The sequence below is a fragment of the Anolis carolinensis genome, chromosome 5 (assembly GCF_035594765.1).
Source record: "Anolis carolinensis isolate JA03-04 chromosome 5, rAnoCar3.1.pri, whole genome shotgun sequence".
In the NCBI taxonomy this organism is placed as follows: domain Eukaryota; kingdom Metazoa; phylum Chordata; class Lepidosauria; order Squamata; family Dactyloidae; genus Anolis; species Anolis carolinensis.
Window position 1 is genome coordinate 103686382 of NC_085845.1, and position 22351 is coordinate 103708732.

Consider the following 22351-nt stretch of genomic DNA (forward strand, 5'->3'; position numbering starts at 1 on the left):
CTCACAAATCCGAATGAGACACTAAAAATCTATCTGTAGCCAAAGCAGTCTAGCCTATTTTAATTTTAGCCCCTTACTACTGCCAAGTTGTGCAGGCCTGGTGTAGATCCAAAGCAGTGTCTGTTCAATTAAATGCAATAAGGCTTTCAAGAGGAAATGAAAAATATTGTACCATCAATATTAACTAACGTAGTTAATTAATTAATCACTAACTTACCACAATGGAAGAAAAAGCAAGAAGATAATAAATCTGAGACGGAAACTTTGCAAGTTGATAAAAAAAGAGAACATAGTTAAATTATGTCCCTTAATGTGGTCATTCCAAATGATTGCAGCCTGTCCTTTTCTATTTTTCCACGTTTATAATAGAGACTGCTCACAGATGTTAAATCCACTTGAAAACATTTTACCTTGCTGAATTGACTCCTCAAGTTCAAAGTTCTTCTGTCCATCTAGGGGGTAGGAGAGGAGAAAAGAGAAAAGATCTTAGCAGTATTTTCATTATAATTGTTTAATTAAATCTCTCAATTTACTACTTAATTCAGTGGGATTTTAACCATTCAACTCGCATTCTCTATTGACATTTGTGGAATTTCACTCCTGAAAAAAACAAAATCGAAAATGTGTACACAGAAAACTATAGCTGCATATTTCATGTAGGTAATTGTGTAATATCAGAGTTGCTTACCTATTTGATATAAGTTGCAGGTGTTATCAGTTGTTAGTTGTTCCAAGAGTCTTGTCATATTTTCTTCCAGGCCTTCTTTTGTTAAAAAAGATTGCTCGTCTTGAAAGAGGACGAGGCATGATGGTCTGAAGGAAGGAAACAACACAGAAGAATCAGGACATTTGTGATCTCTAGGATGACTGGACCAGCATGCTCAGTTGGTATAATAACCAAACAAACTGGGGAAAGTGGGTGCTCATATGAAGAGCTGTCACAGGAAGAAAGAAATAAGTGGAAGTCTGGCAGTACATTCAAAGGAGAAGAAACTAAGGAGAAAAGATGTAAGGTGCAAGCCTATCTAGAGGTTTACACATAGGATGCACTGGTAGAAAGGAAGAGAATTGAGAGGGCACAGAGATGCCAGTTCTACAACTGGATAAGGGAATTCTGTTGGAGGTAACAACCTTCTCAAGCCTCCTCTATCCACTGTTTTTTTTTCCTGTTTATAATAAGTCATTTATTTCCTAAAGTGTATGTCTTCTTTGGTTTGCAGTTTTCTTAACTCTATGTATTTGAGGCAGTAGGAGGGGTTATAGACCATGTGACTGGTTTAGTGACGGTTTAGAATGCAGTTTTGGAAGTTTGAAGTCAGTTGATGCTTGAGTTTCTTGGAAGTAGACTGTTATAAAAAAGAGCTATACAGAGCAATATAGTTTTAAAGCGACTGTTAAGGACTATAAGTTAAAGATACAAACTGAAACATTTTAAAGCATAACCTGACAAGAAATGTACATTTTTACTAGGTGTAAGCTTTGAATCTCCAACTCTTTCCCTGAAAATCCTCATTCCAATATTGTAATAAAAAGGTAAAGGTTTCCCCTGACGTTAAGTCCAGTCATATCTGACTCTGGGGGTTGGTGCTCATCTCCATTTCTAAGCCAAAGAGCTGATGTTGTCCATAGACACCTCCAAGGTCATGTGGCCGGCATGACTGCATGGAGCGCCGTTACCTTCCCGCCTTACCTTCCTTACCTATTGATCTACTCACATTAGCATGTTTTCGAACTGCTAGGTTGGCAGGAGCTGGAGCTAATATGTTTCCCAAAATATTTATTACACCACCATTAATGGAATTACTACCAATAAGAGCTAACAGAATATATCTCACATATGAGCCTGCCCTAGCTGTAAATCCTTTAGAAAGGACTTTCACTTGATCACATCTTCTTCAAAAGCACATTTGGTGAGGACATGGGGAAAAGTGCTATTAGCTGCTGTTTTCAGGCTATGGAATACTCTACAACAAGAGACCTGACTGGCTCCCTTCGGGATCTCTTTCCACTAATAGATAAAGCATTTGATAAGCAAGTGGCTATATGGGATGATCCTTCATGAGGTGGCCATACTTTTTTTAAATGTTTACAGTGCTGATGTTTTAATTTGGTATCTAATTCCACTGTTTTAATTTTTTTCTACTGCTAATTTTTAATTTATGTACCTTGTTTTAAATCATGTGTGAGCCATCTTGGATTCCCGAGGAAGACTAATTAATTATGTAAACAAATAAACAAACAAATCCATTGCTTTCGTAGTATAATAGCTGGGTTACTGTGGGTCTTTCGAGCTGTACGGCCATGTTCCAGAAGCTTTCTCTCCTGACGTTTCGCCCACATCTGTGGCAGGCATCCTCAGAGGTTGTGAGGTATTTTGGAAACTAGGCAAGGGAGTATAATAGTTGTTTTGCAGGTTTAAGTTCACAATCAATCAACACCAAAATGAAAAAGTCATGCCCAAATACTGGATGGGAGGTTGTGATCACCAATGTGCAGCAGCAAAAATCTTTCTAAAAGCAACAGATGTTGACAATTAGAAGGGACTGCCTTGCTTTGTCATCCTCTAGAACACTTACTCTGTTGCAGTGGTGCTGAAGCCTTCAGGACTGACGTGACTGGTTTGTACAAAACCAACCTGGCCAGAAGGGATGTGTCTTCCTACGAACCACGACATGCATTTCATAAAATAGCCAATTATTTCAATTCTGTCTCCTTCCCGGAAACCAATTTCCTCAGGAACTGTACTTTCATGGCTAATCTTTGCTACAGAAAATCCTGTGGCTGTATAAAAAAGAAATGAAATGGATATTAATGTGAAAATGGAAGGACTGCGAAGAAAAGCAATACACTATTAGCATTATTTTTTAATATTACAGTTGATTAGATTTTGAGGCAACCACAAAGTCAAAGGCTTTCATGGCTGGAATCACTGGGTTGCTGTGCATTTTCAGGCTGTATGACCATGTTCCAGGAGCATTCCCTTTTGACATTTTGCCTGCAACTGTGGCAAGCATCCTCAAAAGTTTTGTTGGCAATGAAGCAAGTGGAGTGTACATATATCTGTGGAATGTCCGGGGTGGGAGAAAGAACGCTTGTCTATTTAAAGTAAGTGTGACTGTTGCAATTAGCAAACTTAAATAGCACTGAGTAGCCATGAAGCTACAAAGTCAATCAGTGTTGGTATCTGCATAGAGGTAGCTTGTCCTTTGTTGCCTGGAGGCATCCTCTGTTTGAGAGGTTTTAACTGGCACTTGATTGTTTGCTGTCTGCCTTGAATTCTCCTGTTTTTGAGTGGTGTTCATTATTTACTGGTTTTTTCCCAAGTACATTACCTAATCATTGCTGATCTCACCTGTGTATATTTTGCAACATATTAGAATGTGGAGATTGATGTAAGTAAGGTATAGATGTAAGTAAGATCTACACATTTAATTAAGAAGTATAATTGTGTAGAACCCTGTATTATTTTTGTGGAATGCCGAGCCATATGAGTTAATGTATATTCTTATATTAGGATTAAGATTCGTTCTCTCCTGCACAATTTTACAATGCTGGGATAATTATATTGTTTTATTCAGTGTTATACAGACTGTTATTTTATTAAATTTGCACCCACTGAAGTAATAGATACATGTCACCAATCTATTGTTATTTTGAACTGCTTATTTGATACATTGTGGGCACAATTATGTGTAAAAGCAGCATACTCCTGCTCACTGACTGAAAAAAAATTAAATATTCAAGGGCACAATGCTATGAGCAGAAGCAGGGGGTGTAACAAGATAATTTTGCCACATAGAGAATCACTCCAAAAGAGCATCTCATCAGCCAGCACTACTGTTTCTTGATTTTTCAAATAATTTTTAAATTCAGTTCAGATGTATGTTGATTTGTACTTTGATTTGCAGGAAAGAACCCATCCACCCATGTTGCTGAATGTCAGAAAAAACTATCATATGACAACAAGCCTTTAACATTTCACAATTTCTAGTTTACTTCACAGGTGTCTGAGCAAGGCTGGCTTATTCTTAGATCACTCAGGCACAGTTCAACTTATGACTGCTTGAAGACTGTCATGTCTTCTATACGTACTTTTGAATTATCTATTTCTTCTTCTAACAAACTCAATGTAACATAGATAAAATTAGAACAGGGATGCATTGAAACTGAAAAATTAATGCAATCTGATACCATTTTAACTGCCATGACTCAATGTTATAGAATCATGGAAGTTCTAGTTTGGTGAGGTACTGTCACTCTTTGGCAGAGAAGGCTAAAGTTTTTGTAGAACTGCAACTCCTGGGATTTCATAGCATTGAGCCATGAGTTAAAGTAGGACCAGACTGTGCTAATTCTACAGTGTAGTAGATGTACTCTATGTAATCAATAAAGTTTATTCCTCTGGACTGCTCAGTCATACAATTGCTCCAACAGAGTTATATTTAAAAATACATTTTTAAACCATGGCTCTGGAGATCAAGGTTTGAATCCCCACTCAGCACTGGAACCCCATTAGGTGGTCTCGGGCAAGCCACACTCTTTCATCCTTATAGGATGACAAAGGCAAACTGTCTGAAAAAATCTTGCCAAGAAACTCCTGTACAGTGATCGCTAATGTGGGCCAGATCTAGAGTCCCAGGCTCCGAATTGGACACACATAGCAACCAGATAGGAACTCCGTCAACTGCCTTGGAGGTGGAAGGGAGTCCTGACTGCCCAGCCATGCCAAATGCAGGTCAGCACCACTGGGCAGCCAGCTAGAAGCCCTCTCAGCCTCATAGCAAATTTCTATATGGAACACTTTGAAAAATATGCCCTGGAAACTGCAGCAAAACAACTCACTATATGGTTCACTATATAGTTGACACCTTCGCCATTTGGTGCCATGGAGAAGAAGAACTCAACGAGTTCCTGGACCACTTCAACAGTATCCACCCAAACATCCAATTCACCATGGAAAAAGAAAATGAAGGGAAATTGCCATTTCTAGATGTCCCAGTCATCCGTACACCAAATCAACAATTAGGCCACATAGTCTACAGAAAATCTACACACACAGATAGGTATCTACATAAAAACTCCAACCATCACCCAGGACAAAAAAGAGGCAAAATTAAAGCCCGGGCAGACCGTGCAAAAAGAATCTGCGAAGCCCACCTCCTCCAAGGTGAACTGAACCACCTAAACTGGTCTCTACAGGCCAACTGATACTCTACCATAGACATCAAAAGAGCTGGAAGGTCAAGAACAAGCTACGAGAGTAAAGAAAAAGATCCACCCAGAGGAAAATGTTTTTATCATACAACAAGGAAACCACTGTTTGCATAAGGACACGGATGAAGAAACACAACCTACAAACTATTAACAGACCCACTAAGAAAATCCAACAAATGCTACGTTCAGCAAAGGACAAGAAGGATCCTCTCATCTCTGCAGGAGTCTACCGTATACCATGCAGCTGTGGACAAGGCTACATAGAGACCACCAAATGCAGCATTGCCCAGGTATGTATCAAGGAACACGAAAGGCACTGAAGACTAAGTCATCCAGAGAAGTCAGCCATAGCAGAGCACTTGATGAACCAACCTGGACACAGTATATAATCTGAGAACACAGAAATGCTGGCCCACTCTAATAATCACCATGTCAGACTACATAGAGAGGCCATTGAAATCCATAAGAATGTGGACAATTTCAACAGAAAGGAGGAAATCATGAAAATGAACAAAATTTGGATACCAATATTTTCAAAACTCTAAAATCAGGACAGTAAATAAAGAATAACACTCAGAAGACAGGGAGATTCCAGACAAGAAACCATCAGGACCAGTTAACACCTCCCAAAAAAGGATTCCCCCCAGGCAGGAAACAACCAGGCTTTGAAGCTGCTAGGCTATTGAATGCTAATCAACCTGACCAATTGCAACATTCACACTTACCTCAGACAGACAAGAATTCTTTCTCCCACCCTGGGCATTCCATGGATATATAAACCCCACTTGTCTAGTTTCCAACACTTCACAACCTCTGATGATGCCTGCCATAGATGTGGGTAAAACATCAGGAGAGAATGCTTCTAGAACATGGCCATACAGCCCGAAAAACTCACAGCAACACGGTTTAACTAATGTCACCGAGAATGCCAAAGAGCAAAATAGGTGCCATGGCTGGGGACTGTGACAACAGAGGAGAGAGACTGGAAACTGGCTTCCCATGTCCCTGGACACAGGATGGCAGTCAAGACCAAGGAATGTAGGATGTCCTGACAACCCTGAATCCTAGGACATAATTTGGACTTGCTTTATCTCCTGAAGGCCGCATTAAAATGTTCTTGCCCCAAGTTAAGTTGAATTAGCATTCAGTCACTAAATGGTCAATATAGATGAGCCCTTAGTAGCCATAAGTCAGAAATGTTTTGAAGGCACGCAACAATATACAACATATACATGCCCATAAGACTCAACCCAAGCTAGGTTTTGCTGGCTTGAGCGCAGGAGTCACAGTAGGGGAAATGTACGTGATGTTGTGAAGCAGAACCTGAAAGCCTCTACATTTGCTGTCTTTATTAATAAGATCAAAAAAGAAAGTAGCATTGTTCCTTTCTGCCAAGTTAAAAATGACAGTTCCTCAACTTCACACATATTAGACATGATCCATAAATCTATGGGGTCGTGGCAAGACATTTTAAGCATCCACATGCGAATTATGAAAATATTTATCCAACTCAATGAAGTAGAGATCAATTATAAGCAAATTAATAAACATATTAGGGCCCCCATTTTAGCAGTAGTTACTTACCAACTTGATCAGTGACAACAGGTCCACTTTTGCTGACAAAATCAAGGTCTGGGTTTGTTTTAAGAAACCACCTTAAAAGAGAAGATGCAATGAATAAGCTTAGCACAACATTAATGATGATCTCAACTAACACTGTCTCCTATCAAACCAACAATTATTTTTGTAAATTGTTATGTTTGCTCTAATAGAGAAGCATGAATCATGGAAATGCAGATAAATTACAGGGCATGTTAATTCAACTTCCTGGTGATGCATTCAGCTTCCTGTTCAGTGCAAGCTGCAAATACAATGGAAAATGGAAAGGAAAAGAGGGAGGGTGTTTGAAACTCACAAAAAATATTTTTAAACTTTTCCTTTTTGTAGCTAAATGCAGTCATATCACCACTTTCCAACACAGAAGGTGCACTTACACTGTAAAATTAATGCAGTTTGACACCACTTTAAATACAACGGCTCAATACAATGAAATTCTGGGATTCATGGTTTGGTAAAGCACTTTTTGGCAGAGAAGACTAAAGATTTTATACAACTAAAATTCCATAGCACTGAGACATGGCATTTAAAATGGTCTCAAACTGCATTAATTCTACAGTGTAGATGCACCCAGAGTTCAAGCACTTCTAACAGCATGATTAGATTAATTTTTAAGGGTTCCAAAAATATCACACTTTACATCTCAGCAATCCTTGCAAAAGGAATTTTGTCGACAGTTTATTTTGTAACCACACTGCTGTGCTAAATTCAGGCCTGTGAGACAGCTGTGTTAAAATATTCATTGTGAAATGTAACTTGCTGCCTCCATGGTTTTCAAATAATTGGCTAAATCCTCAAGTACAATACATTAAAGCAATTTCTCCTTAATGAAAAATGATACACCCTTTTTAGGACTTTTCCCATTTCATCACCAGATGGAAACCAATGTTAAGGATGTCCAGAATGCCAATCAATGAATTCAATGAATGCTCAAAGAGGTGGCAAGAATGTATTATGTATTTGACAGCTATGCATAATGTAATTTTTAACCCCCTTTACAGGAAGGGGCATGTGCACATTAGTGGAGCAATTCTGTGATGTTGATTTCACCATGCAATGTGGTTAAGGCCCCACCTGCACAGCCATATAATGCAGTTTGAAACTGTGTTATATGATAAGTTTAGACCAGTGGTTCTTAACCTGTAGGCCATGGGCCGTGAGCATGAAAATCTGGTCCGCAAACCTCCTTTCTTTTTATTTATTTTATTTCTGCTCCTTTCCTCAGAGATGACCATTGCATTGGATAGACCACGCCATCTTGAGATTATTAAATATGGTTTTCTGTGGGTGAGCAGAGGTGACTACTGGATGGCATATGTTCTGTACCAGAAACTAGAGGTGATGTGGTCTATCTAATGCAATTTTCTGAATCACCACCCCAAATAACCAAACCAAATGTAAAGCTGACCAAAAACTGATTGGTAACCTTTCTGGTACTAATGCTGGAGAGTGGTCCCTGGTCAAAGTGGTCCTTGGTCAAAGTAGTCTCTGGTCAAAGTGGTCCCTGGTCAAAGTGGTTCCTGGTCAAGTGGGCCATAGTCAAAAAAAGGTTGGGAACCATTGGTTTAGACTCATGTGATGCAGTGTAGATGGGGCCTCAGTATTGAATGAGGAGATGCTGTCGGAAGACTCAGCAGCTGATCTGAAGCTCAGCAGTGCCCAGCAGCTCCCTCAGCCAAGCTTTGAAGCAACATCCAACATCCATGGAAGGAGCTACTACTTCTCAGCCTGCAGAACAACTGCAAGTGAATGTCTCTGAACAGGCTAAGGAAGGATTATCTGCTCCAGCTTTCATGAACCTGCAAAGAGAAACCTCTCAGCTGTGCAGTCCTTGAGATTGCCTGAAAGGAGAGCCAGCAACAGGCAACACCTGTGGACTTTGGATTTAAGGATCTCAATGGTGGCATCTCGTTGCTGGCTGCAACGTCAGTTCTAGACGCTACAATCTTGGACTCTTGCTATCTTGTATTCCTGAACTCTAAACTTATCTTTGGACCTTGGCTTATGGATTCTGATTTCAATCTTGTATTCTGGACTCTCTGGTATTTGGATTACGACCCTGGAATGAACATTTGGCTTTCCTGTGTTGTCCCGCTAATGTTTGCCTCTCTGTTGGGCTCCTTTGACATGGACTGGAGCAGTCTGATGCATATGAAGGGCTCTGTTTTGGAGTATCCACTGACTTTGCATTGTATAGTCACTACATTTTGAAGCTGATTCCAAGCTGTATTAAATAGTCAATCCACTTATGCTCTTAGGCTGTCCCAGAAGAACCTAAAAGAAGAACTGCTTCTCTCTCTCTCTACAATCTTCTCTCTCTCAATCTTCACCATGGTGCTGCCTCTGGTCTATTTGAATGCCTGGGTGGTGGCCAGGGGTGGCTGACCATGGGGTTACATTTGTGCTTTACCCTCTCTGCAGGCTTGATTTATCCACCAGTCACCTCAAAATAGAGTGTTGGCCCTAAATTCTGTCCCTGATTCATACATGAACTTAACTTATACATAAGTATATATATACATATATACCATATATTAGGTCACATACCATTATGACGGGTGCAGTTTTTTCACACTGGCACAGAATATCTACTTATAGCACAGCCAATGAAAAGGGCAGGTTCAGGGCACATATAGTCCACATGATCCTGGTACCATCTGAACAATTTAAGTGATGCACTCAATGCAACATTTTCCCTACAATGTTTTGTTTTGAACTGATGAGTGAAAAATGCATTTACTTTCTTGATTCATAGAAAAAGCTTTATTTAGCATACATCATTTGTTTTTTAATTATAGCAAAAATTATGCTCATATTAAAAAAAATCAAAATAATTCTCTTTCGCCATCTGGTACAGAATGAGAGAAAATATAGTTTGCTATTGTTGGGAAATGTTAAGTTAATTTCACAAGGAAGAAATAAGACTGGATTACAGAAAAATGAGGAGAGAGTAAAAAGAAGAAACAATCAATGTGACACTTTTTTTGATGCTTTCTTGGCTTGTTTTGATTGAAAACCACCCCCTGCAGAATAAATTATTATATTTTTATCTCCTTGTTTTCAGTATTTGATTGGGAAATAAAAGACAAGAGATATTGGGGCAGTGTGCATAAACATTATTGAATGGTCATCAGCCGTTATTAACAAAATTTATGCGTATGGGCACATTCATATGTATGCCCACATATACACGCAGAGAACTACGTTAAGTTCAGGTACCTACTGATGAAAAGCATTCAGGGGCTCTGCAAAATGTTCAGCATCATCATTCCAGGTGGCTGATTCTGGGCCTTTCTCAGTAGCTGAGTTTAGCTGGTAAATTCGGATCACTCTTCTGTCATCAGCAAGTCTTCCTTCATTGACAACATTTTCAGGATGAATTACAAAGAATGTACCTTAAGGGGGAAGAAAAAGACACATATAAAGAACTATTGATGTGTGATCCATTTAAAAAAAATGGTTCAAAAGTCATTACAAAACTCCAAGTATGCAAAAGTGTGTAAACATCATACAACAAAAATGAAAACATTTGTTCCACCAAGTGATAAATGTATCATTACAATGGTTCCATTTATTTCAATAAGCAAGAAACACAGTCTACCTAAACATCCAGTTCCAAGCCTCTTTTCAAAGGTGTTCTGTACCTATTTCAGCTGCTACGTTGTCCTTTTAATTACCTATATACTCAAGTATAAGCCGAGTTTTTCAGCCCTTTTTAGGGCTGAAAAAGCCCCCCTCGGCGTATACTCAAGTGAAGGTCCTGGCTGGCTTATCTTTGAATCGGTTTATTCTCGAGTATATAGGTAATCAGAGTTGGATAGACTTATCTTATTAAAGTCTTATTATTATCTTAAATTACTGTTTTATATCAATACTAGCTGTGCCCGGCCACGCGTTGCTGTGGCTTAGTCTGGTGGTGTTGGTCAGTCTACATTAGGTTGTATTTATGCTGTGACCTCCACCCTTCTTTATACTCACATTAGTAGTAGTGTTTGAAGTCTGTTACCTTCTTCAATTTTTGTGTTGATTGATAATTGCTTGAGATCCCTGTTGTCTTTGGTTTCTTGTTAGTTGTAATGTCTGATTCTGCTGAGTGCGGTTTATATTTTTATTGTGGTACAATAGTCTTTTTTTTGTTTTGCCTGTGTAGGTGTTTATTATTGTTGTTGTTGTTGTGGTCATGAAGGTTGGATAAGTTAGATGCTACTGTATTGTTTTTTGGAGGCCTAGTGTAGCACTGACTGGCCTCTCAGCCTCAGTGCCTGGCTGTTTCTTGCCTGTGATGGTGTTGATTCTTATTGTTGTTGTTGTTGTCATTGTTATTATTGTAATTGTTTTTTTGGAAGCCAAGTGTGAATGTAGGGATTGGGGAGGTGGATGAGTTGTGTTGTCAAATTTTGTATTTGTTATAGTCACAATGCATTGTTGTGAGTTTTGTGGGTCCGGATTGTGGTTTTGTGGTGTGGTTGTGTTGTTACAACTGAGAGGCAAGGCTTTTGTGTTGTGTTGCCAAGTTTTGTATTTCTGGGGCGTTTAGTTGTGTGCCAAGTTTTGTATTTCTGGGGCGTTTAGTTGTGTTGTTATAGTCACGATGCACTGTTGTGAGTTTTGTGGGTCCAGTGTGGTTTTGTGGTGTGGTTGTGTTGTTACAACTGGGAGGCAAGGCTTTTGCGTTGTCAAATTTTGTATTTCTGGGGCGTTTAGTTGTGTTATAGTCACGATGCGTTGTTGTGAGTTTTGTGGGTCCGGATTGTGGTTTTGTGGTTTAGTTGTGTTGTTACAACCAGGAGAAAAGGCTTTTGTGTTGTGTAGTCAAGTTTTATATTTCTGGGGCGTTTAGTTGTGTTGTTATAGTCACAATGCGTTGTTGTGAGTTTTGTGGGTCCTGTGTGGTTTTGTGGTGTGGTTGTGTTGTTACAACTGGGAGGCAAGGCTTTTGCATTGTGTTGCCAAATTTTGTATTTCTGGGGCGTTTAGTTGTGTTGTTATCGCATGATGCGTTGTTGTGAGTTTTGTGGGTCTGGATTGTGGTTTTGTGGTGTGGTTGTGTTGTTGTAACCTGGAGGCAAGCCTTTTGCATTGTGTTGCCAAGTTTCGTATTTCTGGGATGTTTAGTTTTGTTGTTATAGTCACTGCGCCCGCAACTTTATCCTTTTATATATATAGATTCAAAAACATTTAACCTACAGATAGCTCAATTAATTTTTATTGGTATCTATTTTTATTTTTGAAATTTACCACTGCTGCATTTCCCACCCTCAGCTTATGCTCGAATCAATAAGTTTCCCCAGGTTTTTTTGTGGTAAAATTAGGTGCCTTGATTTAAATTTGGGTTGGCTTATACTTGAGTATATACGGTAATCCAGTACTCAAAGGAGACCTCTAACCTACCAAGGCTTTGATTTTATATGCCTTATCTTAATCTACATTGTTAGAATTATTAGATCAAACTTTTTTTAAACAAACTTGTTTCAGATCATATAAGGCTACAAGCCCCAAGGGTTGTTTCTGAAAATTTTGTGCTGCTCTTTTACACTTTATGCTGCTGTGTTCTTTACTGTTTGATAGTGTCCTAGGGAGAAATGTAATACTATTTTTCATGTTAGCCACCTTAATGGGAAAGAAACCTTTTAAAGAGTGAAATATAAATGACTGATTCAAACAAAATGAGATTTCTTTATCAGTTAATTTACAATACATTAAATTCTAATTCTCTCTCCCTATACACATTCATTAACAGGTTATTCCCACAGGATATTTTTCTATTCTGTTTCCCATTTCATTTTATAGGTACTTTGTACCCAAATACATTTTTCATAAATAACCTTTAAAAAATGTAAGTAGGCATTGCTTATTAGAGCAATATGTTAGTCCTTGTTGTTTAAAGACTAATCTTTGGGGAAGATCCTACTTTTCAGTTATTTTGTTACACCTAAACATGGTAAAAGTCCAAAAAGTGACACTCGAAGTCTTTCATATGAGAAAAATCAAACATTATTCATTGTACTAAAAGCAATAATCTCATGCTACTAATTGCTGCATTGTTTAAAATATACTTTTCAAATTTCCTTGTGTTGGTGATACAGCAAAATATAACAAAATACGTGAAGTATCACTGCATGTGATTTTTTTTACATCATTCTTAAAGTTAACATTGTTACATGGAAGAAATTATTTCCAAACTCTACAAATAACCGAGATCTACACTGGTCTAAACACTGAAGGTGCAGCAACCATAAGAAGTAGGGAAAATATAATACTATAATAAGTAGCATTCTCCAATACATAAACATGCCAAATAATTTGTTTCAGAAGGATTCCATAAAGTCCAATGGATAGCAATATTTTTTGGCAATTGTACGGATAAGCCCAGCTACCTTCTTGAACTAAGAGCTCTCGATATATCCTATCAAGACAGTCTTCATCTAGATGGACATCAATTCCAACTGCTTCTTCTGGTGGAGAGAGCCAAAAATGGTCATCCAGTAGCAGATTCTCCATGCAATGGTTTAGAAAACCTGTCAAATAGATGTTTTCATCAAAGCCCTATTACTTAACTCTTTATTTAGAAGGTTAGCAAATCAAATATCATATTAGTAGGACTCATCAAGATTTGGTTTAGGTCTTGATTTGGCAAACTGGCAGTCCAGGATGCATTTGAATTCAAATCATGTTCTGAATTTAAACCCAAATCTTCATGTATCCCATTGTGTCTCATCAAAAATCAATAATGATGACTGCTTTGTTCACCAGAATTCGATGACATTTTCAGAGATAGTAACTGTGTTTGAGAGAATTTCAGACCTCAAATATCAAATCAATTTGGTTTTTAGTGTGCTATGTGCTTTTAAATGTTGATTAAAAATTATTATCACTAGCTTTTTTGGGTTTTTTTGGCAGAATTTGCTGGAACATGTAGTTAGCTGTCCCTTCTGGGGGGAATCAAACCTATCAGATTTTAGATGAATACAAGGAGTTTAGAGTAGCCGTTCTCTGCTAATCTATTCAGAGAACCACCTCTCTTTTCTTGAGAAAGTAACGGGGGGGATATCTCTTCTAGCATCTTAAAGACCTACACAGGTCTTAAGGTAGACATTAAAGGTCCATAGCTTGTTCTGAACCTATGTGGTACACTTCAAACTTTCATAATGCAACATCTCTATCTAGAGCACCTGCTGCCACTGTACAGGTCTTGTCACTATTATTGGGAAAACTGTATTGGCTATTGCAAGGATAACCTATGAACAGAGATTGAGGCCAATCAAGAAATATTGGGGCGGGGGGGATACAAATACTAAAAAAAAGCCGAAAGAAAAAAAATGTAACAATTTAAAAAAGCAAGCTTTGATGCGAGGAGAAAATCACAAGATATGATAGGACAGGGAGAGCATAATTTCAAGGACATTTGATGGGGCTTCTTACATCAAGATCTGGTAAAGCATAGCATGATTTGCTCTTTAAATAATCCTTTAGGATTATTTTTGCCATGTGCAATACTGTACAGTGTTCCCTCACTACTTCGTGGTTCACTGTTTCGCGTTTTTTGAATAAACTCTAAAAGACTATTATGAATAATAAAAAATTACAATTTACAGCCTAAGGAAGGGAAGAAGAAGAAGCCAAAGGGAGAGAAAAGGAGCCCAAACGACAATGGGAGGAGAAGGAGGCGATTTATCAATACACGATTGGTTGATAAAAAAAACTTAAAATAGTTTATAACTACTAAATAATGTATAAATATTAAAATAAATATAGTGTCCCTACTTTGCAGATTTTCACTTATTGCGGGTGGTCCTGGAACGTAACCCCCACGATAAGTGAGGAAACACTGTATACCCCTTTGAGTCCACCTAGAGGTGAGAAAAGCAGTCTGCAAATGAATTAAATTCATTTGGTCAAAAAAGCCTGCAAAACTCAAATTGTTCCCAATTACCATTTTGAGGAAAAAAAATTTCAGAGTGTGGGATAAGTGGAAGAGTCAAAGTCGGTGTGTGATCTACAAACGTCCAAGAGAGAGAAAACATGGCTCCTGGACACTCAGATGTTGTGCACTGCTTACCCACAAACATGTCACATTTAAGGCAAAATAGGAAAGAAACCAGCCCCCTACATTCGTCAGGGTCAAGGGCACAGAATCCAAGCAAAAGTAGAAAAACCATGAACAAAAAGGTTTTTTTTTAACCTGAGAGAAACCTTCTCTGGGAATATCTATGCGCACATGTATCAAACACTAGGCCTTCAGGCAAAATCCGACCCATGATGTAATTTTACATGGCCCACAAAGCTTTCAATGCCAGGACAACATGGTTAGATTTACAGTCTTACAAACAGGCCTTTGAAGGCAACCGTAAGACTGATGTGGCTCTCGGTGAAAATTAGTTTGACACCCCTGCTCTAGCACAGGTCAGTATCAAGCAGATGTTGACAGTGTCACATTGGAGAATCTAAAGAGAACATTTTAATCAATTCCACACATAGAAATGTGGAGTTTCTCCAGTGTTTGGAGGGATGTGGGGAGAGAGGAGTAACAACCTACAGGGCACTTGAAGAACAGTAAGAATAGACTCACACTGGATTCTGGGACTCTACTGTCACGTTGTCATTACCTCCTCCACTCCACAAGCTCTGCTGCTGCTCAACTCCCTCGATCCCACCCACACCTTCAGCTCTCAAGAAGTAAAATTTTAAACAATGAATAGAAATGAAAGTCTGATCCTATCTACAGTAAGCTGGCATTTAGTTTTTCTTACTGGTTTTTTTAAAGGGTTTCCTCAGAGTAATGAAAATTCTGACATGCTGCATCCAAATGGAATAGCTGGAAGCATGAATGCTGTAAGTTTGGGAACGATGGAGGAATTCTCCAAAGAGAAGAAGAACAGTGTTTGGAAGCAATTGGACATTAGGGACTCGGGACAGTAATCAAAAGTGTTTCCAGATATCATCCTGCTTGGTTTCAGAAAGGTGTGTGAGAGATAGTCAGGCCTTCTTAAGGGACTCCAGAGGATCAGATGTATAGGCAGTCCCCAAGTTACAAGTATCCGAATTACAAACGGCTCCTAGTTAAGAATGGGGGCGAGACAACAGAAAATGAGAGAAATCTACCCCTAGGCAGGGAAATTCACTCCTGAAAGAGTTATTATGGGGAAAAGGTGTCTCAACTGAAATTTTTTCAACAATCCTTTTTTTCCACAACAAGCCAAGTTTTTCAAAATCTAATTTTCACAGGGACAAAAAACGAAGTGAAATTTTCAGAACAGGAGCACAGAGGAGCAAATGAAATACCACGCCTTCCCTATGCCATTCAAAGCTGATTGATATATATATAGATAGATAGATAGATAGATACACACACACATGTATGTATGTATGAGTTATACTTTAAAAATGTACCTGTTCCACCTTATAAACAAATTTGACTTAAGAACAAATCTACAAAACCTATCTTGTTCACAACTTGGAGGCTGCCTGTATTCAGAACCAGCCTAGAAAGAATTTAAGTCTATTCTTTGAATTGATCCAAAAGACTGATTCTAAACATCTGATTATTTGAGTTTTCTTCTATCGTATACACTATTTAAAATATGTTTTTCACACTTATGCTTGTAAAGCAAATGTATATTTATTTCTATTTAGATACAATTTACACACATACTTTCCTATAAATAGTAGTACTTTACCAAGGGAATGATAAGTGATAAATTTCCAGATTTCTTCAAAAGTCCAAAATGTTACCACTATTAGGTGATCTTCACTGTGAATTGAAAGTAGTCTGGCAGACAGCTCCTTGGAAAGACAAAAAACATTCATGCAATTGGCTAACAGAAGAAGCTGGTAGCTCAAACTTATGATTAAAACATGGCAGAAGGAAACATCAATGTTGAGAGGCAATACCTCGGTTTTAGAAAATTTCATAATGCTTAGGTAAGATGTCAAGTAAAATGTATGCAATGTTACAAAGTAGGTGCACTGTTTTGGTGCATACCACAAGTGGAATGCTTACTCCCATCCAAAAATATGTATATTATTTTCCTATTAACTTGATGAAAAACATCAGGGGCATGTATAAAAAACCAACGACTAAACAATAATCGCATAAAGACATAATAATATAATTGAAAACATTTAAAATGATGTAAAGAACAAAGATGCCTAAAAACATTGTTTCACCATCTTGGTATCATTCCTCAGTGCAGAGTAAGGACAATAGACAGCTCCATAGGGAATGCATTCCACAGTTCAGGAGCATTGCCTTAAACCAATGAATGCTAACTTCCTGGCTTTATTTTTACTATTTGTTTTACTCTGAAAGTCACGGTTCAAAGAGATTGAAAAGGATGCAACCAACCTTGTTCCTTCGTTAGCACCTTTCTTTGCCTTAGTACAGTTTGAGGCTCAGAAAATATAAAGCAATATCCAATTTGCTGGTCCGAACTTGAGTAGATCCATTGAATAACTGGATTTACAAAAGATAACTTATTATTCAACTACTGATTCAGTGGATCTAGACTAGCCAGGATAAATAATTGGATCCAACCCATTAGTGGGGGTTGTATAGCTCTCCAAAGTTGCTTCATACCAGATGCAACCCCCCTTTATTATTTGTCATGCTGCGCATTAGTTCAACAATGTATGGATTACAACAGTTTCCATTCTTGATATTGCTTTTAGTAATCCATCTTTGTAATGCAGTTAAGTAATCCATCAACTTTGCTAGACTGAAAAAAGTTTTGTATACAATTATGTATACAAAATAATAATAATTAATTAAAAAATTCCCTTTGGGGGTGGGAAAACTTTGCTGGATTTGCCATGTTATCCAAATATCTGATCAGCATCTCCCAAAGCAGTTACTTTATTCTCAACTTAAGAATTGAAAATGGAATGTTGGTGGACAACAAAAGAGATTTAAAGACATGCTTAAAGCTAACCTAAACAAATGTGGTATAATCACTAAGAAATGGGAATCCCTGGCACTCGTGCATTATAACTGGAGGTCTGCTGTTACCAATGGTGCTATGGATTTTGAAGAGGCAGAAACACAGGATGAAAGGAAGTAATGTGCCAAGAGGAAGGCACATCAAGTCAATCCTTGTCATGACCACCTTCCATATGGAAATCTATGTGAAAGACCACACAGATCCAGAATAGGTCTTCACAGTCATTTATGGATCCACCGCCAAGATTCTACCTCTGGAAGACAATCATACTCAGCCATGAGTCCATGAACAATCCAGCTCCTGGAAACTGTAGCAGGTTGAAATACAGTAGTCTCTCGCTTATCCAACGTTCTGGATTATCCAACGCATTTTTGTAGTCAATGCTTTCAATACATCATGATATTTTGATGCTAAATTCATTAATACAGTAATTACTACATAGCATTACTGCATATTGAACTACTTTTTCTGTCCAATTTGTTGTATAACATGATGTTTTGGTGCTTAATTTGTAAAATCATAACCTAATTTGATGTTTAATAAGCTTTTCCTTAAACTCTCCTTATTATCCAACATATTCGCTTATCCAACGTTCTGCCGGCCCGTTTATGTTGGATAAGTGAGACTCTACTGTAAATCTATTTTGGACCTTCACTAACAGTAAGCAAGAATCAGACCAGGACCAAACTCAAGGCCAATTTAGAGGCATATGAGTGCTAGTAATCTTCCACACACTTTCCCCCTTCAAAGTTGGAGCTTTGAAACATGAAAGGATTGTTTGCCTATAAAATATGATAAGAGAGATGCTATTTCAGTCCTATTGCAGAGCAAGTGTTGTCAAGTTGACAGGCCTTTCTTTATGCATACATAATTAAGGATTACTACTAGGACAAATTTGACACTTACATCATGACTGTTTTGTGCTTTGCAGGAAGCAGAGCTAAGGTGATACGATAATGTTTCCAGAGGAAAGGGATGCATATTTTCCATGGCTGATTGAGTAGAACCCTGTCTACTCATTCCCTTTCCTGTTTCTGAAGCATACAAGAACATTTGCACCATTTACCAGGCTTCCCATTGTAGCCATTTCAGTGTAAATAAGATATGGTGTTATCAGGAACCAGCTGGAGGTCTAAACATGCTTCTGCTCTCCCCCAGTCAAAGAGTTGAAATCCAAGTGAGAAGGAATTAGTTTATAGGACTATACGACTAAGAAGAAACGAAAGCTGAATTCTAATCCAATTACAATTATATAAAAAAGTGGTAGTTAAATAGGTCAGTACTTGGATGAGAGACTACCAATGAGTACCAGGCCTGTAGGCTCTATTTCGTAGGGAGGAACTGGCAAAACCATCTCTGAGTATTCCTTTCCTAAGAAAACTTTATGAAATTTACAAGGGTTGCCATAAGTCAAGAGGCAAGTTGAATGCACATATACACACACATATATAAACACAAAAAAAAACTTACACTAAAAACTGTCCAGGCTTTCTGGTTGTCATTCTCCAGAAGACGGAGTTGTTTTCTTAAATATCTCTGCAGTTCAGCATTAGGAAGCCCAGTTTTACGGTTCACCATAATTACCTTCAGTGATATAGCTGGAAAAATGAGTTTTGTGGACTATAAATATGAACATGTGAAACTACTTTGCACCAGAGCTTGAAAAAGTTACTTTTGAGGCTAAAGCATCCAGAATCCCAACTCAGGAGATTCTGGAAATCTTAGTCTTAAATGTCAACCTTTAAAGGCTTTTTATACTATTGGATCCATGGTCTTTGCAGTTCATTTTTTGTTTCTGGACTGTTACGTTGTTCACACTATAGGTAAAGGTAAAGGTTTCCCCTGACATTAAGTCCAGTCATTTCCGACTCTGGGGGTTGGTGCTCATCTCAATTTCTAAGCCAAAGAGCTGATGTTGTCCATAGACACCTCCAAGGTCATGTGGCCGGCATGACTGCATGGAGCGCTGTTACCTTCCCGCTGGAGCGGTACCTATTGATCTAGTCACATGTTTTCAAACTGCTAGGTTGGCAGGAGCTGGGGCTAACAGCGGGCGCTCATTCTGCTCCTGGGATTTGAACCTGGGACCTTTTGCTCTGCAAGTTCAGCAGCTCAGTGCTTTAACACACTGTGCCACCAGGGGCCCCTGCTCACACTATAGAACTATATAATCTTAGAGCTGGAAGAAACTCCAAAGGCCATCTAGTTCAACCCCTTTCTGCCATATAAGAATACATAAGCAAAGCATTCCCAATAGCAGCCTACAAATATTGGGAGGAGAATCAAAATTCGTATAATTATGAACACGTGCCTTAGACGAGAAAATTAAATCAAAAATGGAATCCAAATAGAAAAAAGGCCTGGAAGATGTCAATAGACCTCACCTTTTTGCTGCTGCTGCTGTTGCTGGAGTACAATTTCTCTGTTGACACATGGTGATGAAGGTACATCTGAGTTCACTGGAACACACTTACAAGAAGAGGCATTGTCTCCTGGTAACTCTGCATTTTCTTCCCAAGAGGTTCCCTGTTTCTCATTCAAAACTGGGGAAGGTACATCAGAAGTTTCCCCCTCTGAGAGAACATCACACTCAGAAGCATTTGTGCTGAAAGCGTCTTCTCCCGTTGCTCCTAAAGACTCCATGGACAGCCAGTGCTAATGAAAATGAATTATCACACAAATCATATACAATTTTGAATTTTTAAAAAGTTAGTATTGGTGCAACCTAATATCAAGACCCTTATCTGAATCATTTTACTCCTATGGTAAGGTGGACAGGGAAAGCTCTTCCTCTCTCAGCCTCATCACTCAACACTGCCATACCGGGAAGAATAATGCTGACTTTTTATGTAACAGGTTTGCTGTAGGGATGACACCTAGTTACTGCAAAATAAATGATCTGGACACTTGGAAATATTTCATAAATGTTGCTTGAAGGAGGGAAGCAGCTATAGATAAAATGCATCCAGCAATTTCCCCTTTCCTTCGAGCATTTCTAGTAGCTTCTACCATATAAAATGGTCTCCTGACAACTCTATGCAAAGTAGAGCAGGCACCACTTTGAGAGCTAGCATTGGCAGTCAGATACATAATTCAGCATCATTCTGGTAACTAACACACACTACACAGCTCTCATTTTGACCTAGATAAAGAGGGAAAGCATAAAAGAGATAGAGTATGCAATGAGAATGGATTTGCAAAACATTTCTTAGCTTATTAGTCTATGCATTACAGCTTGAAAGAGTATTTGACATGTTTTTGCAATCTTTCCCTATCAACTTTTTTTCTTCTATATAATAAAAGACTGTTATTTTCTCTTTTATGCATTCTGTACTCCTGTTGAAAGGCTTGCTAGTTGCTCCTTCCATGCAATGCCCCAAGCTACACAAACATTTAAATACAGAAACAAATGTATGGAGGAAACTCCTACCTTTGCCACTCTTGCTGTTCCTAATTTTCACTCCAGCCACATAAGGCATACTTTACTGCTCTTGTCCAAAATGACTGCTGAAATGTCCCTTCCTGTTTGAATCCCCCCTTTCCTGTTGGCTCATATCTACTCTGGACTTTTCAGCTAACACAGCAAGTTGACCATTAACAGACAAGGTTAAGCTTACAACCCTTTTTAACTGCTAAGCTGCTGAAATGCCCTAAACTACATTTCATCTATTTTTATTGCTTTTAATTGCAAGAAGCTTTGAAGGTCCCATCTGGTACTTTGCAATTGCTTCATAACTCAGGATTAAATCTGAACAAAACAATTGCTGAAAACTTGGCTCTAAGGTTCTTGGTAACAAGAAATGACAAAATCTTGGAACACTGTTATTATCTTACAATTCATGATTTAAAAAAATATAAATGAAAGGTTTTCATGAGATACGTTATGTCTTCATCCATTTTTCATTACAATTTATGTATGTATGTGTCCATATCTTTTATAAGAGGTCGGCTTAACCTTCGGTTTGCTAGTAAAACTGAATTAATGTGTTGCAAAATTATGCATGTCTAAAAAATATGCCACCAATATGAAATGTTTGGAAAGCTCTGACCTATACCATCAGTGACAGACTTTATATTTCTAGGTGCGAAGATCACTGCAGATGCAAACTGCAGCCAGGAAATCAGAAGACGTTTACTTCTTGGGAGGAGAGCAATGGCCAACCTCGATAAAATACTGAGAAGCAGAGACATCACACTGGCAACGAAGGTCCGCATAGTCAAAGCAATGGTATTCCCCATAGTAACCTATGGATGCGAGAGCTGGACCATAGGGAAGGCTGAGCGAAGGAAGATAGACACTTTTGAACTCTGGTGCTGGAGGAAAATCCTGAGAGTGCCTTGGACTGCAAGAAGATCCAACCAGTCCATCATCCAGGAAATAATGCCTGACTGCTCACTGGAGGGAAGGATAGTAGAGGCAAAGTTGAAGTATTTTGGTCACATCATGAGAAGACAGGAAAGCTTGGAGAAGATCATGATGCTGGGGAAAATGGAAGGAAAAAGGAAGAGAGGCCGACCAAGGGCGAGATGGATGGACGGTATCCTTGAAGTGACTGGCTCGACCTTGAAGGAACTGGGGGCGG

At 38.5% G+C, this 22351-nt stretch overlaps 1 protein-coding gene across 6 annotated transcripts in view; it reads right to left on the reverse strand.

The window, feature by feature from the left end:
• Nucleotides 1-22351, reverse strand: part of sh3tc1 (SH3 domain and tetratricopeptide repeats 1) — a 47061-nt gene that overhangs the window by 20974 nt on the left and 3736 nt on the right. For 2 of the 6 annotated variants that reach the window (XM_062982065.1, XM_062982066.1), the window contains exons 2-10: nt 20153-20423; nt 19239-19366; nt 16509-16614; nt 13209-13349; nt 10055-10226; nt 6799-6869; nt 2577-2781; nt 689-813; nt 411-452 (exon numbers count right to left, since the gene is read on the reverse strand). In XM_062982065.1, coding sequence (XP_062838135.1) covers nt 411-452; nt 689-813; nt 2577-2781; nt 6799-6869; nt 10055-10226; nt 13209-13349; nt 16509-16614; nt 19239-19366; nt 20153-20411 — 1249 coding nt within the window. In that variant the 5' untranslated portion in view covers nt 20412-20423. The other 4 variants (XM_062982064.1, XM_062982069.1, XM_062982068.1 and 1 more) reach the window with 4 other exon arrangements.